The sequence below is a fragment of the Haematobia irritans genome, chromosome 2, assembly GCF_050003625.1.
Source record: "Haematobia irritans isolate KBUSLIRL chromosome 2, ASM5000362v1, whole genome shotgun sequence".
NCBI classification, from domain to species: domain Eukaryota; kingdom Metazoa; phylum Arthropoda; class Insecta; order Diptera; family Muscidae; genus Haematobia; species Haematobia irritans.
The window spans coordinates 3,240,135-3,262,971 of NC_134398.1; the positions used below are offsets into that span (position 1 = coordinate 3,240,135).

Genomic DNA, 22,837 nt, shown 5'->3' on the forward strand with positions numbered 1-22,837 from the left:
ATTTCGATAATTGAAAGTAAGTCGTCATAAGGCCATAAAACGTCTCTGTTGTTAAGGCCATAAAACGTCTCTAAGTTAAACTCTGACATCTCTGTAATATCATACACAAAAAAAAGTTTTTTTTTCTGATTCAATCACGAAATTAATTGATCCATTTAATTTTTTAATTGAAAAAATCACAGAAATGATAGTATCAATTTAAAAATTAATTGAAATTCAATAAAAAAATAATTGATCCAATTAAAAAATTAATTGATAATATTATTTTTGTTTCAATTAAAAAATTTGTTGAATCAATTAAATTTTTAAATGAATATTTTTTAAAACTCAATTAAAATTTTAATTGGAAAAATTTTCGTGAATTTTTTTGTGTAAGCATTGATGTATTTGCCATGTACATCTTTATTGCGACCATATGCTTTTGGCAATCATGAAATTGTTTGAATAAGAACTATATTTGTTTCCTTTGTCTGTGGAGCAAGCTAGCACAGAAATGATAGTATCAATTAAAAAATTAATTGAAAGTCAATAAAAAAATAATTGATCCAATTAAAAAATGAATTGATAATATTATTTTTGTTTGATTTTTGTTTCAATTAAAAAATTTGTTGAATCAACTAAATTTTTAATTGAATATTTTTTAAAACTCAATTAAAATTTTAATTGGAAAAATTTTCGTTAAATTTTTTTTTGTGTAAGCATTGATATATTTGCCATGTACATCTGTATTGTGATCATATTTTTCCAGCGCAAGCAACTCTTTCAGGCGCACAAAATAAATGCTTTTGGCAATCATGAAATTGTTTGAATAAAGACTATATTTGTTTCCTCTGTCTGTGGGGCAAGCTAGCATATTATATCATGCTGCTATTTAGTGATATTCGTTTTTTTTTTTCGCGGAAACGAACTTAATACTACGCTAGTAAAGGGAATTTTAAACGTATTTTTTTATTACATTATAATTTTCTTCGATAAACTGTCTATAAATTGTTTTGAATATGATCATTAACCTGATTGCATTGAACAACTTCATCAAGAATATTTGCCACAAAATTCTGTTCATAAGTTTACTACATATCTATATACTTAGGTTGGGGGTTTATTTTCTATTTAATTAGTTGGGTTTCTTCCATTAAGTGACCAATGGAATCATTAGGTACTTGTTGATAATTTCATTTATTTAGTGTGAGTAATCGTGAGCTATATTAAAAATAATTGTTATGGGCGTCATCAAGTAATAGATATATCATATTAATTTTTATATATTTTTACAACATCTGGATAATCAATATTTGTTAGGGTTCATGTAACCCTTTGAACAATTAAACACTTTTACCGATCTATGGACCTATAATGAAGGTTATTCCATGTTTCACCAATAAATATAATTATAAATAAATAATTTTTAGTACACTGAAAATATGATTAAGTAATATGAAATTTGACAAAACAATAAAATAACAAACAAGGAAAATATGCACTCCATTTCTAGTTGCAAAGGTATATCAGGGTAGGGACAATTTGAAATATGTTGTTGTTATAGCTGTTTGCAAACTATGTATAGCAAATAAGCATTTTAGCCTCGACTGCAGATAGCAAACTCGTTTATTCTATTGTTAAGACTGCCACGATGTTTTCAATTGAATGTTTTACAATAGTTAGTAGTTTTATTTTTGTTAGTGTATTCAAAATTGAAAATAATTTTAATTATTTTCTTTTCATCAATAATTAAAGCATGCTAGATTTTAATAACATTGCATTGATAAGAATATAATTGGTTTAGAAGTGTTAATCGATGTGTGTATTTGCGATTAATAAAATATACACGTGCCAAATACGAATGCATTGTAGTAGTAATGGGGCTGTTTTCCTTTGGTACTGTATATGCCACAAACTTTATCGCCAGGTTGAATTTTTAAAATGCGAGATTTTGCCAATAAGTGTTTATTGGCATACGTTGCACTCACAGAAAAAAATTTCACGAAGATTTTTCCAATTAAAATCTTAATTGAGTTTTAAAAAATATTCAATATAAAAATTTAATCGATTCAACAAATTTTTTAATTAAAACACAAATTAGTAGTATAAATTAGTTTTTTTAATTGAATCAATTAATTTTTTTGTAATTGACTTTCAATTTATACTATCATTTCTGTGATTAAAGACATTTCAATTAAAAAATGAATTGGATCAATTAATTTCGTGATTGAATCAGATTTTTTGTATGTGGTAACTGCCAAAATAAAACCTCGGAAACCTTACTTGCAGCTTTGTCATTTATGATATTTTATAATATAAATCTAAGGTTTGGGAACAGAAATCGCCAACATTTTCTGTCAAAATGTCTCAACACATCATTTGAAATTTTAGTAAATATTGTCTCTTTGCATTATTAAATCCACCAGGAAACTTTTAAAATATTAAACTCCAAAGTGTGATAAGAAAATTTCCCAAAGTCATGTATGCTAGTTGAACATGATCCAAGTTCATTGCCACGTAGTTTATCAATTTTAATTTTTTCTTTGATAATTTGTAAGCCGTCTTACTCCAAAGAGGAGGAAGAGATACAGAAACATTAATGGGCAAATATGTGTACATACATATGCTTCTATGTATATTTACATCCGTTATGTAAGGGAAACATTTCAATATCGTTTGGCGGCATCCCTTTCTAATTGTTATTTTTTTTTTTTTTTTGCAAAATTGCATCTAAAGATACACTAAGTTAATAACAACTACAATACTACAATGTTTAATATACATTTCCAGTAATGGTGATTAATAGCTCTACTTCTTTGATTATATATAATTAGGTACACCTCTAATTAAACATTAAAAGCCGATCATACATTCATTACAAGCTAAGGGTCTTGCAATGTCAGATAACTCAGAACAAAAGATATCTGGTATAACTTTATACCAAACCTCCTAGTTAAAAGTCAATGAACTAAAATGGGCCTAAACTATTTTTGAAATTTATCAACAATGTATTACAAACTAAAAAGTGTTTGTAATGTTTACATTGGGATAGTTTTAATACATTGTATATATATATGAGATGAAAATGGTTACTTTGATTTTTATGCAGGAATCAAATATTGGGTTTAAATTCATTCCTTCTCTAAGGTAAACAGCTTTTCCTTTCAGAATATATTACAAAGCTTCCACTGAAGCAAATTCTCAAACAGGTGTTATGACGGTATTACATCTGACCAGGGCTGCCAATGTTTGACAATTTTTTACTCAAAAAATAGCAAATACAGATTTTCCGATTTTTGCCCCAAAAATGACAATATTAGCTCCGTTCAAAATTTTTGTCTAGAAGCAGTTCGTTTACACGCTTGGAGTCAGCAAAAGTGAGAATGCATTTGACAGTTGTCAGATAGAGAAATTACAAGTTTTAGTATCACAGTTACCACTCCTGCCAAAAATAATCCATCAAAATTTACAGAAAATTTTACCAAAAATCTACCAAATTAAAAAAAATATATTTTGAAATTTCTGATAAAATTTTTGTGATTAGTATATACAAAAATTTTGTTTTATTCGAGAGAAATGTTTTATATTGAATTTATAGAAAATTTTGTTAAAATTTTATTTCTACAGGAAAAGTTGTCAAAATTTCATTTCTATAGAAAATTTTGTCAAAATTTTATTTATTTAGAAGAAAATTAGATTTTAATATTATTTACATTGCAGTTTTTTTTACGATTTTTAAAATGAATGTGACGATTATGACGATTTCTTCGGAAAAAGTGACGATTTCTCTTGAAATTTTAGTGGCAGCCCTGCATTTCAGTGGCAGCCCTACTATTTCCGTTCTTCTTTTCCGACAACAGTGATAACTCAGACCTGACCTTCATTTGAATTTCTGAAGTACTAAACACCAGACCACATTATCGTATAGAATTATAGGTCTAGCCAATTCACAATAATTGGTTTCAGTCCCCATTCGCCATTGTATTTGGCCACATGTTTAATTTCCCATCAATTAGGGTTCATTTTCACACAGTCGTTTAAATGAAAAAGTAAAATAAATCCTACTTTTAATAGCTAAATTTTATTTTTGGACGGGGGAAAATTTAACATGTTTGACGCAACCATGTTATTTTCTCAAAAATTATGTATCTGATTTATATTTTTGTTTTAATAAATATTCCTTGTCTTAAAACTAATTATTAATTATAGACATTATGATATTCTTAATATGATACGATGACTTCTTTCGATTTGAAATACATCATACTTTGTTTTGTTTTTCTCCCATTGATAAGTATATATTTGTGTTTTTTTAGAAATAAAAACAAAATTTAAATATAAATGACATATAATTTGTCATTTTTTTATCTTCGTTTATTTCATATCTTTATGGATTTGAAAGTGAATCTTCTCGATTAGTATCTACAACAGTTGCCTTTCGATCGGATTTTGTTTAAAAAAGATTTTGAAAGTCATTGAACTTTTTGCATCTTGAAACGGCAGATCACAATGATTTTTGTTTTTAATAACATGACGATGTTTAGACTGAATAAAATTGTTGAAAAAAGAACACTGAAGCCGAAAAACTTTTCATTTAGTTGGCTATCTTTAAATATTAGAACATTCTGCTGAACAGAGCTCAACTTGTCCTAGAACATCTCAAAACAAATCTTCAATACTATTGAAATTGTCCTTAACTTCGATGACTCTTTTTGTATTTTGATCATAAAACTAAAATGTATTCCAAACATTCAAACATCTCCTATGTCCTTCAATACTTTATTTTGAAGAAACTTTTTACATGAAGCGTATCATAATTTGTACTTGAAGGCAAGTCTGCATTTAGAAATTTACTAAGTTATGGTTAACATTGTGTGACAAGTTCAGACATCGAAAAATTAATGATACACTCAAAAAAATTTACTTTGATCCAAAGATTTTGACCTTCCCTTAAAGATTTTGGTATTGATTCCGAGCCAAAGATGGGACTTCTTTAAAATAAAGACATTTTTGAGCGACCTATCTCGCTTTAAATGTAGGGTCAATAAAATGTAAATTAGGATACAGATCTTATTCATGGAGTTTTCATTCTTTTGTCGCGGTATATTAATAATGCTATTCACGTACAAACATATTCCAGTTTAAAAATCCAAACTATAACGGATACTTCAAAGTAAAAACTGTTTTAACCAAAGATGCTGGATCCTTAAAATAAGTCTTAGCCTATATTTGAAGCGTTTTCATCTTAAATCTAAAGATTTAATATTTCTTTTAATTTAAGGATGATTTCTTTAATCAAAAATGTGTTTTTTTATTGTAAGGAAAATTTGCCTTGCGACTTTAACGGAGTGTCGCAAATTTTCAAAATTTGTGTCCTAAATTTAATGAAAAAAAAATGTTTTTTTGAAGCAAAGATTATAAACCTTATTTTAATTAAAATTTCGTTATTTTAAAGAAATTTGTCCCTAATATTTTGTACATTGCGCATCCTAAAATTTAGGTTGCGTAATCTTTAATATTGAATTAATTTTTTTCAGTGTAGAAATTATTTATGTAATTTTTCATTTCTTATATACAATTTTGTTTTGTTTATTCAATAAATCCTCATTACTTATTATTTTGACTCCAAAACAAATTATTTGGAATCATATTACATGTTAGCCTGATACCGAAACAGGCAATTGACGTCCAAATGCATTATATCTAATTATACAATTATTTTTCGAGCTTTATGGACAGATATAGATTAAGGAACATGGTTAATAGAGCCATTGAAAAGAAAACGCCAGATACCAATCAATACACGCCTGTACTGTACATGTTTCGGTTCGGGCGAATGAACCTTTCCACAGCCTTTAGTATAGATCTGGCTAGGAGAGATAACTCAATTTTGGGCCCTTTATGCTAACTCCTTATGGGCCCTTTATGCTAACTCCTTATGGAGAAAAATAATCTAATTGTATAATTAGATTATTTGGAATCTATAAATTGTTAGCCCACTTATAATAACATGACATTATTGAACGATTAGATTATTTTAATAGTATTTTTTAGTATTACCGTTCCAGAACATTCCGCCAATTTACCATGTAATAATGGAATATATATGTTTGCTCCAAGATATATACAATATAGCTAACTAACTGGCAATACAAGGAAATTATGTATACAGCCTTGCAAACGAATTAGTGTCTGTAGCTAATAAAGCAAGTTTTAAAATCACACAAATTGCCACAAAACATGGAAGTAATTCGAAACTGATTAAACACATAGCGGCCAAGCAACGTCAAATCATTGTGATTTGTTAGAAACATTTTTAACTTAGTTTTTCTCACAATTAATATCACAGAATTATAAAAATAAAATATTGGTTTGTATGGCGGCATATGGACTCATATATCCAATTTACACATTTAAGCTTTGTACTCCAATAAAAAGTGCTACGAGTTAAGATCTGGTCAACCGAAATATTACCCAGCAAAACAAATATAGGAAGTGTTCTGAAATCATTACTATTTAAGTACTTCGCCAAGCGTAAACAAATCTATTTCATTAATTGAATAAAATATTCATTTTATGTAATTTAAATAAATAAAGCACTTACTACATATTAAACCATTAATAATTTTTCCGGAATTAGCCAAACTCGAAGAAAAAATTCTTTCCCCTGGAACGAAATTTTAGACAAACGAAATTTTCCTTTATAATTTATTTTTTTTAAAGAACAAATATGTACAACCGAATTTAGGATGATTATCTCTAAGTTTTTTTTTTTTGGCGTCAAAGGAAAAAAATTCCGTAATTAAACTAACTCTAAATGTAACTTATTTTTATTGGAAAAAATTTATTTGCTTGTAGTTAAATTTTATTATTTTTATCGAAATTTTCCACAGCTTAAATCTTGTTTTTTTTAAGTATGTTTCAAAAATTTTGAATGAACTAAACGTGAGTATAAAGTTCAATGACCGCACACATAAGTTCAATATGAACTAAAGCAGAACAAGATTTTCGTACGATTCCCAAAAATAGCAAGAATGAACTACTGTATGGTTAATATGGTCATGATTTGGCGCCAATGATTTTCTTCTTTACTTTTAGTTAATTTTTTCTTCTCTGAGATGATGCAGTTAAAAAGTACAAGATGGCATTAAAATTTCCTGGTTTTAACAACGCTTTGTGGAAATCTCAAAATGTGGAGTAAAATTTGGTTAAATTTTCGTGCGAGGTAGTTCATTCTTCCTATAAAACAGTTCACTTTTTTTCGGTGTATTTCACTAAAGCTTATTTAACTTTATTTTAGTTCATGGAATTATTATGTTTGAAGAAAGATTCCTTTACCCCAATAATAATTAGTTAAATTAACGTTACGTTAGTTAAATTAACTAAATAAATATACTCAAATGAAGCATAGAGATTTATAAAATTCGTGTTTCCCATGAAGTAGTTCAGAATTTCTTAAAATCTGTAAATTTTATCAATAATGCGCCCAGCTTGAACTTCGTATGGCACTAAATATATTCTTGCAATTTTGAACTGCAATTTTTTCCTTCAAACTACAAAATTTTCTTTAACAAGTGAAAAAAAATCATTTATGTCTGATAAATGCTCTTGAATTTGTCGAAAAACAATTACTTATTTTTGTAATATCAGATTGATGTCAGCGTTTGTTTAGTTAAACATTTCTAAAAAAAATTAAAATCTTCTAAAATTAACCAAACTTTTTCTTCCTGAAGGGTTCACTGTTGTTTAAGTGTTCCTTGTATAAAATTCCATTGCTCACAAAAGAAACGTGTTCTTTCAGTGAATGTCTCAACTGACGGTCACTGCGAATAACCTTTACAAAGGATGTAAATATTAGCTAAAAAAATCAACAAAATAATTTTGATTAAAATTAATTGATTTGAGTAAAAATTGTCGTGACAAGTGTTCTCGGAGGCGTACACTCGTTTACGTGAACCCCAATAAAAAAATATGAAGGCACTATGGAAGAAAATGTAGGTTTATTTTAGAAAATTTTAACTAAAATATTTTACTAATTCTCAATTCCAAAAAAAGAAACTTAAGCTAAAAATGCAAAACAATCCAAATAACTCTTAGCCTATATTCGAAGCGTTTTTATCTTAAATCTAAAGATATGCATCAACTTAAAGATGGTGTCTTCAAAGATGGTGTCAAAAATGTTTTTCTTTACTTTAATGACATTTTTTCTTACTTAAAAGACATACGATTTTAACGGGATACAAATTTCCTAATTTAATGTGAAAAATGTTGATTATACACTTTTTTTATTGAAATATAATTACTTATTTTAGAGAAATTTGTACTTAATATTGTGAAATTTCCGTGTCTTAAAATTTAGGTTGCATAATCATTCATATTAGTTACACAGTTTTTTGCAGTGTAATTTCGTTCGATACTACAGCATTTCTTCTTTGTGCGCAACGTGCCATTTTAGCATATTTTGGAGAAAAATTTAAAGCTCATCTAAAATTTTTTGCTGGATTAACTATAACTGAATGTAATCTACGTTCTCATGTTTAAAGGGTGTTCAAAATTGAATTGAAGATACAAATCAAGTATCAGTGCGACAAGAAAATTCACCTCTGACAATGAATTGAAGTTTGCCAATATCGAAGCTTTCCAAAATGAAGTTATTGTTATAGGGGAGTGCATTCATTTATATTTTTGGTTATCTCTGGTCAGAAACCAATATGAATTTTTAATCAATGGATGCATTTGTTATTAGTAAGTTTCCACATAAACCATATCTTGCTTATTCACTAAATCAATAAATCAAAGAGCAGTTTATGGTTTTCCAATAAACGAATATTACTGCAAATGGTCATTATTTACACAAAATTTAAAACCAACTGTTTGTCCACTTTGTAATTCGAAAAGCAATATTTACATATATAACACTTTCATCAGATTCCGTTTCCGATTTAATTGCCTTTGGTTTCAATAGAACTGCCAGACACTTGTAAATTCACATATAATTCAAATGTTTACATGTTTAAGTCAAATTTCCGAAAAAAAAACCATCAATGGAATTCTATTATTGAATGTTGCGTATGTAGAAATAGCTTGATGGTGTCTACGGCAGAGCTAAAGAGTCTCGAACAATTTAATTGCAAGAAAACTGGTTATATAGTCACCGTCGTTGGAATGGAACGTTCCAATATCAGCAGTAATTTGGATGTAGCCACTTGAAATGTTTGGCAAAATACAAAAAATAAACGAGAATAATGCCTTAAGCATATCTGGTTGTTTTGGTAGAGTGTAGTGACTTTGCTTTTGGGTAAGCAGAGATTTTCTAGAAATTTCTTCTGCACGTGATGAAGGACATTTGACTTTCTGATAATATTTAGTAGCTATATTGGGTAGTTTTGGTGGCTACGAATGGAACGGACCCCCACCAAAAAAATGCAAATGCAAAAACAAATCGTAAGAACAGTAAAACGTTATAAGTGATGTTTGTTTTTTTTTTTTGTGAAATTCCCAAATTCGAATTTTATGTGAGAAAAACGACAAATTGTGCTGAGTAATGCCGGCAAAGCAAATTTAGGTATAAACAAAAATAATAAAACAAGTTTATTAATACATTAAAGATATTTTGTTATGAAGGTCGCTAATGAGCCATTCGATATTTGTCTAAAGGAGAGAGTATGGCAGCGAAAAGGGAGTTTTTGTTTTTGAAAAACATTAAAATATGGTGAAATTTCAAAATTTGTTTGTCTCAACGAGAACAGAAATTGAAATTAATGGTGGGCAAATCGTAAATAACAACCATTAACTGGCATAAAAATGCAGAAAGGCTTATTTGACATTGTCGCATGCGACAGGTTTCGTTCAATTTGTAAAACAATTCGTAATGAATTAGGACAAATATCAACAAATGAAAATATATGTTTTACTACGTGGTAGCCTTGTCATAAAAGTTAGAATCCAAAACAAAACTACATCCAGAGACAAATGTATAACATTCGCTCTGATATAGGCACAATTCGTAGCAATAGTATGTCATCTTTGTATGGTAAAAGGAAAAAAGGTTACAAAAAATGTAAACTATTATACTTCGTGCACCCTCTATTAGTAGAAAAAAAACTAAAAGATAAGAAAGAAATCATCGGTGCCAAATCATGACAGTTTTGACCATACACAGAATTCACGAAAAAAATTTCCAATTAAAGTCTTAATTGTGTTTAAAAAAAATTGATTGAACAAGTGTTTTAATTGAAACAAAAATCAATTAAAAAAATTAATTTTTTATTTGGATCAATTAATTTTTTATTGACTTTCAATTAATTTTTTAATTGATACTATCATTTCTGTGATTGAAGACATTTCAATTAAATATTAATTGGATCAATTAATTCCGTGATTGAAGAAAAAAAAATTTTTTTTGTGTGTACATTAGTTCATACTTAATATTTTCGGGAATCGTATGAAATGTTTTTATGCTTTAGTTCATATTGAACTTATGTGTACGGTCATTGAACTTTATACCCAAGTTTAGTTCATAAAATGGTGGACCAGGGTTGGCCTGTCACAGACTTTTGCGACGGTGTAATACGTATGTCGCAAAAGTCGTAAACCTACTGTAAAAAACCCTAATTTCGAATAGAAGAAATCCTGAACATTTTTTAATTTAGTTTGACAGCATTCGCTGTGAGTTTTTGCAGAAATTTGTGAAAGTTTTCTCACGGTCAAGCCTATTTTCTTAGGTGGTATCGAAATTCCCGTTGGTGAGTGTGCAAAATACCTTGGGGTTATATTGGACAGGACACTGAACTTAAAGCTAAGTAAGGACGTTAAAATCCACGGTTACCCTGTACTCGTGCAAAAGCCAATAGGGAAAAGGTGGGGACTGAAACCGAAAATTGTGAACATTCCTAAGAACTGAAACTTCTTCGCACATACAATCGTCTTGCATATCATCGAATTCGCTGCCTAGCTGACGCGACTATAGTATTTTGAGTTTGCTACTTTTGTTACTTTTTCTACATTTACCTAAAAAAGTTTGATACAGTCCATCTCTGTGGTGGACACATACTTGGAAAAAGTTGGGGGTCATTGGGTTGCGGAAAATATCTCAAAAAATAATAAAATTTAACAACAAACAAATTACTTTTTGTTTTGTAATAAAAATAAGTTAAATTTAGCGTTAGTTTAACTCCGGACTTTTTTCTGTGTATTCTAAATTTTTATTTTGAAGACATCAGGCATCATTATGAAGGGAGGTACCAGAAGTAGTACCCACTTAATTTGAAATAAGTTTTAAATCTATTTTTTTAATTTAATAAGGTAATCGATAGAAATTTTTAAATAATGTAATTTACGTTTGAATTAATATAATTCTTTTGCATTTTCGGAATGATTAGGGTGTCAGCAAGCACCGTATAGCTTACTGACCGATTGTATTAATTTTAATAATGTAATTAAGAAGGTATTCATTTAAATGCAAGTAGAACCCACATGAGGACAGGTTTTAATACTAAATCTGCTCGAAAAATACAAGGCAGTTGACACGAGTTGACAACTTGCTTCAAATGACAAATATGTGTGGAAGAATCCATGCTTTTGCTCGATATGACCTTTTTTGCCTTGACTGTTGAAAAACGAGTTTGGAGGTGTAAAAATGTAATCTGACGGTGTTTTGGACAATTTCCGTACAATGGCTTTTGGCAGCACGTTTTTAGTTCTTAAATTACATTTAAAGAGGACTTTTCTTTTTTATTGAGGCAAAACGAAGTTTTCATTTGACGCTAAAAAATTCTTTAGGAGAAAGAATTTGTAAATGCATTTCATTGATTTATTTAATTATCAAGAGAAAATTTAGCATATGTTTTAGGAAGTGGTACTATACTATACATTTTATTTAAATATTTTAATTTTTAAATAATTATGGAAAGTTTTGAATGAAAAAATAAGATTACATCTGTTCCATATTGTGCAACTGATTACGTCAAGAAATCTCCGATATCATCTCTTTTCATTGGATTTTTTTTTTAAATATTTATAAATATTTATATCCCAGCAAAAAAAATTGGAAGTGCTTCTAAGGCACAACTTTAAAATCACTTACAAAAATGTGTTTCCAAAGATTTTCTTTATTTTAACTACACGGGACGTTCTTTTAATTCAATTTTTTATAACTCACCTTTTTCATATTTTTAATAGGCAACTTAAATTTATTTTTAAAATAAGTTAAAAACAAGGTAAGAATTAGTACATTTTTTTTGAAATAAGTTAAACTTTTGTCGAAAAAAATGCTAAATTCATTCTAGAAAAATTGAGAATTATTCATTTGTCACAATATCACACATTTTTGTAATTCACATCCAAAACACTGAATCGGGATCACAGTACTTTTTTGGCGTCAAAAAAAAAAAACATTTCAGTTTCTTTAGAATACATTTCTTTTAAATTTCTAATCTTTTAATTTTATTCGAGTCTTGATGTAAGCAAAATAACAATATTATCATTTTATACTTAAAAATAATAATGCACCGATCATAAACTAATTAACAACTACCTTCTCACCAACATCCAATAAAAAATGATTAACGTCAAATCATTATGGGTGATTTTCCCATAACAATGACTTAGCCATTTCGAATCTCTTTAATCTATGTGCTAACAAAGTGAAGACAATATTTTATAAGTTCAAATTAGTAAGTTTGATATCGTTGCTACGTTTAATTTAATAATCTTGTTTAAGAATTTAATTCGTATCTCGTAATTTCAATTACAACCACTATAACGTAACATTTTTGAAAATCTTTGACAAATTTTATAAAGACAATGTAGATTCCCACTGGACAAGAAATATGTTACAATTTGTTCGATATGATCGAAAAAATAGATCGTTCTGTAAAGGTTAATTACTATGAATATTTTTCAGGTATAGAATTTTATAACAGTTTTTTAATATTTGTCCAATGTGGCCTTAATGTTTAGTACATTGGCAGCCATTTTATTTTGAAATGATGACAGTTTAACCCATTACCGCTCTCTGTCCCCATATGAGGACAGCTGTTTAAAGTCAAACAACTATGTGCTACCCGTCAGTGCGTTCTATTCTTGTTATTGATTCGGATAACTTTCGTTTAAATACTTTCAATAGTTTTATGTGTACCAAGTGATCTAAAATCTAGAATTCTTCGCAGATAATATCAATTTTTTTTTATTTAGTCGTTACTGAATTAATAAAACCATACAATCAATTTTTGTCCGGCAGTTTCATTTTGGACGTTAATGGGTTAAAGATAATTACAACTATTGCAACTGATCAAGGGGATTTTCCCATAACAACAACTTAGCCAATCGATATCTCTTTAAACCATGTGCTAACAAAATTCACGTTCAAATTGGTTGGAAATTTATTACGTTTTACTCAAGAATTATACTCTTATTAAATATCTCGTAATTTTTCAAATATAATTACAACACTATAACGTAATATTTTTGAAACGTAATATTTTTGAAAAAGACAGACAAGAAAATTTTGTGGTTTGTCCGGTTTAACCGCACTCAAAATTTTAAAAAGTCGATTTTTACCAAATTGTGAAAAACGTGGAAAGTGGCTTTTCGAAAAGTTGCAACATCGAAAAGTAAACTTTTTGATACTGATTACAATCCCCATTCAGAGGTTCGCACAAAAAAATCGACCCCAAGTCCAAAAAAATTAAGAAGTTGAATTTTCCAAATTTGAAAAAATTAGAAAGGTCGTACACAGAAAAAAATTTCACGGAAAATTTTCCAATTAAAGTTTTAATTTAATTGGATCAATCAATTTCGTGATTGAAGACAAAAAATATTTTCTTGTGTGTAGAGTCAACGGTTGAACAGTTAGGGTTACCTGATGGACTGGAATGGGCTGGAATTTCCAGATTTTCTATGCCATATCCAGTTACAAGCTGTTCAATAATATTTTCAGCTAAATATACTCTTGAAATAATATTTCAATAGAAAAGATTATACGTTTAGTTATTTATCTTTTTCATTTTCAATAAGGAGATTTTTGAGTGTTAATTACTTTTAATCAGCACTCAATTACACACACACAGAGAAAGCGTAGTAACTCAAAATTTTGAAATTTTCACTTTTCATTAAAAAACGATACACACTGTAGAATTCTTCCATTTTTTACTTTTTCTTTCATTAAAAATGCCGTTATGTCTCTTCTTGTCTTCAGAGTTAATACTTTTTTACTACAGTTTATTGTCTTTACTGAATAATAAAAAATTTAGAGTTACTACCCTTTTGTTTAATAGGTGCGATATTATTATATATAAGAACTGCATTAAACCTATTTTGTCTTTTTCTGTAAATTTAGTTTGTAAGAAAAGATTGAATTAAAAGTATGTTCTCATTTTTTTAATTTAATTATATTTACTTTATTTTATTTGTGTTTATAAAAAGACTGAATTGTAAATGTTTTGTTGTGATTTTATTATTTATTTAAATATTTTAATAAATAGTTTTATTCCTCATATTTGGGGATTTATGAAATCCAGTTTTTTTTTTAAATCCAGCCAACTTTTTCCAAAATTCCAGACGATAGACCATTTGAATCTGGCAACCCTAGTTACAGTAGCCCACACAATAACCATCTCAATTTGGAGGGCCTTCTTATCGGAGAAAACCAAATGCAAGCAAAGCAACTCTTTACCTCTCTCCAGTCTTTGTGCATCGGAGAGCTCTTGCACTTTTTGGAACTTTAATGGCATTAGTCCAAGCTCATTTTTTAATAGGTTTTGTATCCATTCTGGCAATATGTTAAGCTGGCGAGTAAGTTTTGGATTTCGATCCGACCTTCATTTTCGAGATATTGTTGGTATTGTTACCTTTTTTTTCGTACACTTGGATTCGACGCAACATTAGTACCAAAGCAGCGGGCAATGGTACGAGAAACAAAAGATTTATTCATATTTAAATGCTGGAGGGCTCTAACGATAACCACTTGTGGTTTTCCAGTTAAATATAAAGCAATCACAACTATCACACTCGAATTCGATTTAAATGCAATAGATCAGACAAGCGGTTTAGAAATGACAGCATCCTGCAGGTGCTGGCAATACATATCAGCCACTCTGTAGTACGAAATCAATATGTTAACGTGTTACTTAGGGTATGGTTAAGGTCATAGAGACACACCTATTGCAATAGATTTTTTGACCAGTTGAATAAATCATAACTCACTTAGTTGAACGGAGCCACCGTGGTGCAATGGTTAGCATGCCCGCCTTGCATACACAAGGTCGTGGGTTCGATTCCTGCTACGACCGAACACCAAAAAGTTTTTCAGTGGTGGATTATCCCACCTCAGTAATGCTGGTGACATTTCTGAGGGTTTCAAAGCTTCTCTAAGTGGTTTCACTGGAATGTGGAACGCCGTTCGGACTCGGCTATAAAAAGGAGGTCCCTTGTCATTGAGCTTAACATGGAATCGGGCAGCACTCAGTGATAAGAGAGAAGTTCATCACTGTGGTATCACAATGGACTGAATAGTCTAAGTGAGCCTGATACATCGGGCTGCCACATAACCTAACCTAACCTAGTTGAACGACAAATTTCATATTGTATATTATACGAGAACTGACTCATATATATCCGGGATTGTTTTTGTTTACTTGGGGTATTTCATACATTGCGTTAGTTCTTTGCATGTGTGTGTGCCAGGTGAATTCTTGAGCAAGTAATTTCATATGTGTATGTGTGGCAAGTATAAAAGAAACGTAAACATACCGCTATTGTCATACCGCTAAACTGACAACAACGTAAACACGATCAATCGATGATGATACGTAAATGTCGTCACTTTGGCTGATTCCTACATCTTAATGCAAACGTATGAGAATGATGTGTGTTTGTGAGTTCAAGCTCCAATGCGAATACATGTGAACGAGACACACTCATATAAAATGGTATGGGTGTTGTGTTAGGAGGGCGTTGCGATTTCCACAGTTCTTAGCGTTGGGTTTTATAATCGCATCTCTGGCTTAGTGTTTGTGTAATGCTGCTGCTTGCTGCGTATATGGTGAAGTCTGACTTCGACATAAGATAAAGATAAATTTATTTCTTACTTGGTCAGTTGGGGTTACTTCTAGGGGTTCATTCATTAGCGAGCAACGCTAGCGAACAGACGACATTTCGGTTGAAATCAATTGATAACAATAAAACTAGAATTTTAAGCTATAGAAACAACAAGTGCATCTAATTAAAAATAAATGTCTACTAAGTCTACAAAACATATCGACCGCCAACAAGAATAATAAGAAATTTTAATAAAAATAAAACAAAAATTAAGAAGCAAGAAGAAATTACAAAAAAGAACTGAAATTCATATTTACAAGATTTTTTTGATTAGATAAAAAGAAAAATAAGTGTTTATATGTTTGTTATCTTAACAAAATGAAAGAATTTGCAAAAATCTTCGCTCGACGCTATAGTGTGGTAAACGCTGAAGATGAAGATACCGTGACCACCAATCATAATAACCACCATTTGCACATGGAAAATAGCGATAAGCGTAAAAGTCTCAATCCAAGACGTTCAGTCAACACCTCTGGCATTTTAAATTCGTTTTTTAATGAGCGGAGCAATGCAAACAGTGCAAGATCACCAAAATGTAAGTGTGTCACTAATTTAAACAAACAGCAAAACGGAAACTAAAATGTTCCCAAAAATCAATTAAACAAACAATAGAAATATGTATACGACATAAATTAAAATCTAGTACAAGTGAAATGTTCTAAAACCCAAAGTTTACTAGACCAATTCCGCATATTTATATCATGCTTCCCAAATTGTATTATGGCCTCGTTTTTTTTTTAATTTCTGGGTAAACTCAATACAGAATAACGTGAGGTTTTGGAAAATTGTTGAAGCAACAACATCATCCCCAATTTAAAATGAATTTTAAAATATTTAGTTTATTGTTTAGTATGACAAAAATGGAAGCACATGGCATCAACAATCGTCATAACATACAATAACTGAATGTTTTGTTACGATTTTTTTTGTCAACAAGATTGTTGTTAAAAAGATATCATTTCTTCATTATTGGGTACTAATCAGGAAAATTCATCATGACTTTGAAAGAAGTATATTATTTCCGTAAATTCTTTGCATAAAATACGCGATTTTGAAAACATAGAATACAATGTTTTTCTTTTTAATTCAAATTATGGAAATTTCCCATTAGAATTTTCTTTTGTGCCGTTGCAAAGTTTAACGAAATATTTAAATATTATTAATTTAAAATGTTAAACGAAAAGTGAAATATTGATTAAAAAATGTAGACGAATTTTGAAATAAGAAAATTGCAAAATAGGGCGTTTGTAAAGTTACAATGTTTATTGAAATATTTTTAACATTAATATTCAAAATTTTAAACAAAAATTAAGAAAATCTCAAAATATGTTGATTTCAGAACATAAAGATAATTTGGATTTTTCCTATAATAGTATATTCTCTCGATTACGATATTAGTATATTCTTGAGAAAAACAAAAAATATTTACGAGATTTTTTCTTGATTTTGTAAAATCTCGTAAAGCTGAAACCATTAGATTTGTTGCCAATGCATAATAAGGCCGTTCCCCAACACATATTTATTTTGTTAATACATATTTTCATTCATATATTTTGTGATATTTATAATTTCTATTTGACATACTGGGCTAAAACAAAATCAAAAAGAGTTAAATAAATACTTGCAAAATTTGCTCAATAAAATCACAACGAGACATCCAAAGAAAGAAATGTTTTTGTCATAAAATTTAAAAAAAATAATAACCAAAAACAACGAAACCAAACAAAACAAAATTTATACTAACGAATACAGATTAAAATCGCCCTAATGTTATACAAGGAGTTACGACGAGTCATCATGTTATAACAAAAATCCAGTTTTTTTACGCAAATTGGATTACGGATTTTTCTCGATATTGTACTTTGGCTAGCATAACTAACGGCTGTTTCAGTCATATATAGTATTGTTTTAATTTAATTTATATTAGGTATAAAAACAATCGATTTGAATAATAATTTGTGCAAACATAAAATCAAGCATCGAAACACCTTTCTTATTTTTGCGAATTAAACAATAAAATATAGCAGTAGGTTAGATTGCCAGTAATGTGGGTATTAATCTTTAAATCAAGTATTGAAATAAATAAATCAGGTAATTTTATATTTAAATTATTTGAATTAGATTGACAGAGCAATGTATTCTTATTTGGATAGTGAAAAATGGCTAAAGCAATTAATGAAAATGAATTAAATTGTGGGATCTCTGATATATGATTTATGTTTTAATAAATTTTAATAATTACTTTTGAAATGTTTATTTTTTATAGTATTGGAATTTTGTTTTCGTAGCATTTTGAAAATGTTAAAAAAATCACATTAATTGTTTCTAGAACATACCAGTTATTTTTGTACTTTATTATGGCTAGAAAATATTTTCTGCTACATTTTAATAGCAAAGGATCAGCTGGAGCTGTTGTTTATTAATATACTGCTTCTACCGGTCCACGGAAAATGGGAGATAAACCAGTCGACTGGTTTTGATCACTCTATACATAATGTCAAATGTATGTCAATAACAGAATGAAGCCGTCAATCAGAGAATTCAGCCGCCGCCAAAAGGAATGGGTCAGCTTCATTCTCTGGTCGCAATGTTATATTATTGTGAATTGCATTCTAGTCTTGGGCAAAATCGTTCACCATAGTGATTCGGACTCGTCGTTCCTTTTGTACAAAGGAACTAGTTCCTTCAAATCGTTCCTTTTCGTTCCAGCTTTTTATATTTGTCATCACTGTCATCTACTAAAGGCAGAGATGACATTGTTTACTTTGTGCAACGAAGTTCGTGGTCAAATGAAAGATACAAAAAATATTAAAAATTGAGTAAAATTACTTAAAATAGTTTATAGAAATATGGGAAGAAAAAGTAATGAATGGAAAATTTAAAGAAGTAACTAAAGTCATTGCAAGAAATTAAGATTTTTTGTGTATTGTGAAGAGCCTCAAATGGAACTATTGATTCTATTGAATAGCGGCATACCAATCAATGATTTAATATACATACGCGCCAAAATGAATAAATTGTCATATAGCTCAAACAAAAGTCAAAAAATCAAATTGCGATCCGCGGAACTATGGAGCGTAAGTTGAACATAAAACTAAATTACAAAAGGAACGATGAGGACGAAAGAGATGGAACTAGTGACAATCGTTCCTTTTAGTGAACCGTTCATTGGAACTAGTTCGTTCCGGAACGACACAAGACTATGGCATTCCCAATAAAATTAAAATATATATTGGAACATAAACATTTTTATTGCTTCTGCAATAAAATAGCATATATGTCTATATATGTGTTAATTACTGATACAGGCTTAACAATAAACAATTAAGCTATAACTTACTAAATAAATGAACTAGCCGAATTTGTAATAAAGACAATTGGTGGTCCTGCAAACTGATTGCAAATGAAATCTAATGGTTAAGCTTTTCATCATTTATTACCGTGTATGGTTTGGTAATATTTCACAATGGCATATTATTTTAATTGGCAATAATTCTCAATACTCTATTAATGTAAATCCAGAAAATGTCTATTTTCTTTTACTACTGATAACTACACACAACAATTTTTTTCTGATTCAATCACGAAATTAATTGATCCAATTAAATTTTTAATTGGAATGTCTTTAATCACAGAAATGATAGTATCAATTGAAAGTCAATTAAGAAATTTTTAATTGAATATTTTTTAAAACTCAATTAAGACTTTTAATCATGAAAATTTTTTCTGTGTACCAGACAGAGTTTAGATAAAACAGAAAGACGATGTATCCAATTCAATTTAAAAGAGTATAAACCCTGACATCATCTAACTCACGGTAAGCACGCTAAATCACAATTTCTTTAATAACATATACTGAAGAAATATTATTATAAGTTATATTGAAAAATTATCTAGCGACTCGAGGAAATTTTAATATAGAAAATTTTGTCATGGAGGTCATATTGGACTGATAAAATAACATCATAAATAAATCAAGTACGAAAAATGAGTCATTTATTAAAACACTTTCCGATTCCACTTTTACATCACCAAAAAGGAATTTTATACTACCACTGAATTTCTCAGAAATTTATCCAGTATTATTGACAACATTTAAATGTTTGACGTACCATTCGTAACTATTGATTACAGAATGATAACGAATGTATCAAAGTCAGGTATAATTTTCATTATTTACCGGCAATGACGGCTTTCCTCAGGTCGTAAATATAATTCTTTATTAATATTTTATTCGATCAGATTCTTTATAGTTAAACATTTTTTTATATTATTTACAAATATTGTTAAGCAATATTATTTTTAATCTATTCTTTTATGTTCTTGCTTCCATATAAAAAGCACGTTCATTCAAATATATTTAACCGTTTTTGATAATATTTTATTATTCGCATTCTTCTTTGTTTGTTTGGTTCTTTAATGCAAAGTCAAGTTCATGGTTACAATAAATTCAAGTTGACGTTTTGTCTCACAAAAAATGTAGCTTTTAATTCGTTTTAGTTCGATGTAATGCAATTGGAGATGAATTAATACTTAAACAATATTCTAACAAATATGGTTGCATAAATAACTGTTCGAAGTATTTAATTGAATTTAGTGGTTGTCCATATTTGTAATATTGGTATAACTAAAACCTGTTTTAATATTTGGCCAAATATGTCCATTCATTTTATGGCAAACATAAACAAACTTTGGCTTCTCGAATTATAATAAAATTCGTAATCACAAGTTTCTAGAAAGATTTTCAGTTCTTTTTTTGTATAAAATACTTTAAGTGTTGTTGATAATCTTTAACATGTGCATAATTTTTTCTTATGGATTTATAAAATTTTGCCGGTTTTGTTTTGGTGGTTTGCTTTACTACATTTTTCTACACTTTTGGCCAACAAAGGAAAAATAAAAATCTCAAAACAAAAATAAAAAAACACATTTATTTCTAGAAACAAATCGATTTGGTCAGAGAGATAAAATCACCGAAACGGTCATTTGTTGAATTTTGCAAGATCAAAAAAACAAGCAAAATCGAAGCTAAAAACAAGAAAAAAAAGTCATGCATGTAATTTGTTTGGCCACTGTAGATTAAGACAGTGAAACACTTCGAATAAGAGAATATTTTTATGGTTTGTTGCCGTTAAGTCATTAGAAAAACTTAACAAACCTAACAGCATAATGCCGGGCAGAATCTACACTCAACACCTCATCACACCACAAAAAAAAGCTTTATGTATTTGATATATTGTCTTGCTTTATGAAAGGTCTAAAGAGAGGTTTTTTTTGCAAACTTAATTGCAATTGCTAGCAATTCAAAATGTAGAAAATTACCATCGATTATTACGACAAGTGATTTTTGATTGACTGACAATCAAAGTTTTATAGTAGCGCAATATTAACCAAATTCAAAGCGAGTGCGTAGGCTTAAATATTTGTAAATATGACAAGAATTTAGTAAGATGATGATCGGTAAATTTATATCATTAATTCCAAAAATTCCTACATAACAATAAACTAAACAAAGATTTTTAAAGTAATTAAATGAAAATTAATACAAGTAAGCTTTAAGGGATATGATTATATAATTAAATAAAAAAGTTTATTTTCATGCTATTTAAACATCAACGGTGTTGTTTTTTTTTTCCTTTTGTGCTGTGTAAAATTTTTGTATGTTTATTAATGGGCTGGTTGAATTTTGAAAAATAACATTTCCTTCAGTCAAATTAGCCGCTAATTTTTCTATCTTTCTTTAGTCTGTCGCGACTTTATGCGAACAACAGACAATAGTTTTTTTCTTTAGTAAATACTTGCTAGAGGTAATATGTAATTACACTAAAGATGAGTTTTTTTTTCATAAATATTATAAATAAATTATTTTTACTAGAAGGCAATTGGTAATTTTTTCTAATTTTAGCAAAGAATGAAGCCCATTCTAACTGTCTCGCAAGTACTTAATTGAAAAGTATTCGAACAGACCTAATATGGAAAGTTTGATTATGACCTTTTGAAGCTCATAATCAATATTAACATATACAATTAGATTTATTGTTATTGGACTGAAAGTAATTGGACAGGTTCTCAAATTATTTCTTTTCATAGTACCATTAGAATTGACAATTAACAATTAATTTTTGTACTACTCAATATTCATTGGTTTTCAATTGCTTTTAATCAAATATATTCGAATAGGATAAGTAGAGGACATAAACGGTTTATTATATAGTTGATTTTGTTTTATAAGTAAGACCTAATATGGAAAGTGGGATGATAACCTTTTGAAGACAATGATAATTTTTTTTTAATTATCATTTTAAATAAAATTATATCACATAATATAACATATTAACATACAAAATCAGATTTATTGTCAAATTGGACCGGTTCTCAAACTATTTCTTTTTATAGTTCCATTAGAATTGCAAAATTTTTTAAAAGTGCATTAAAATAACAATTAATTGTTGCATTAATCAATATTCATTGCTATACTATTGCTTTTAATCAAATATATTCGAATAAGATAAGTAGATGACATAAACGGTTTATTATATAGTTGATTTTCTTTAATGAGTAACAAAAAAAGTTTACTTGAATTCAAAGACTTAGAACTTCCCTTAAGGATTTTAGTTATGACTCCGATGCCACAGATGCCACTTTTTAAATAAAGACATATTTTAGGGAACTATATAGCTTTGAATCTAGACACTTTAGATTTAAAATTAGGATACAGATCTCATTTATCGAATTTGCGTTCTCGTTTTGCAATATATCA

At 28.8% G+C, this 22,837-nt stretch overlaps 1 protein-coding gene across 2 annotated transcripts in view; it reads left to right on the plus strand.

Moving 5' to 3' along the window:
- The window catches only part of LOC142223245 (scavenger receptor class B member 1), a 51,713-nt gene that overhangs the window by 7,270 nt on the left and 21,606 nt on the right, over nt 1–22,837 (plus strand). Inside the window, exon 1 of one of the 2 annotated variants that reach the window (XM_075293106.1) lies at nt 16,087–16,612. The exons of the other annotated variant lie outside the window; for it this stretch is intronic. Within the exon in view, the coding sequence (XP_075149221.1) occupies nt 16,396–16,612 (217 nt within the window). The 5' untranslated portion in view covers nt 16,087–16,395. Of the gene's footprint in view, nt 1–16,086; nt 16,613–22,837 lie in introns of those variants that run through there. 2 annotated transcript variants of the gene reach the window in all.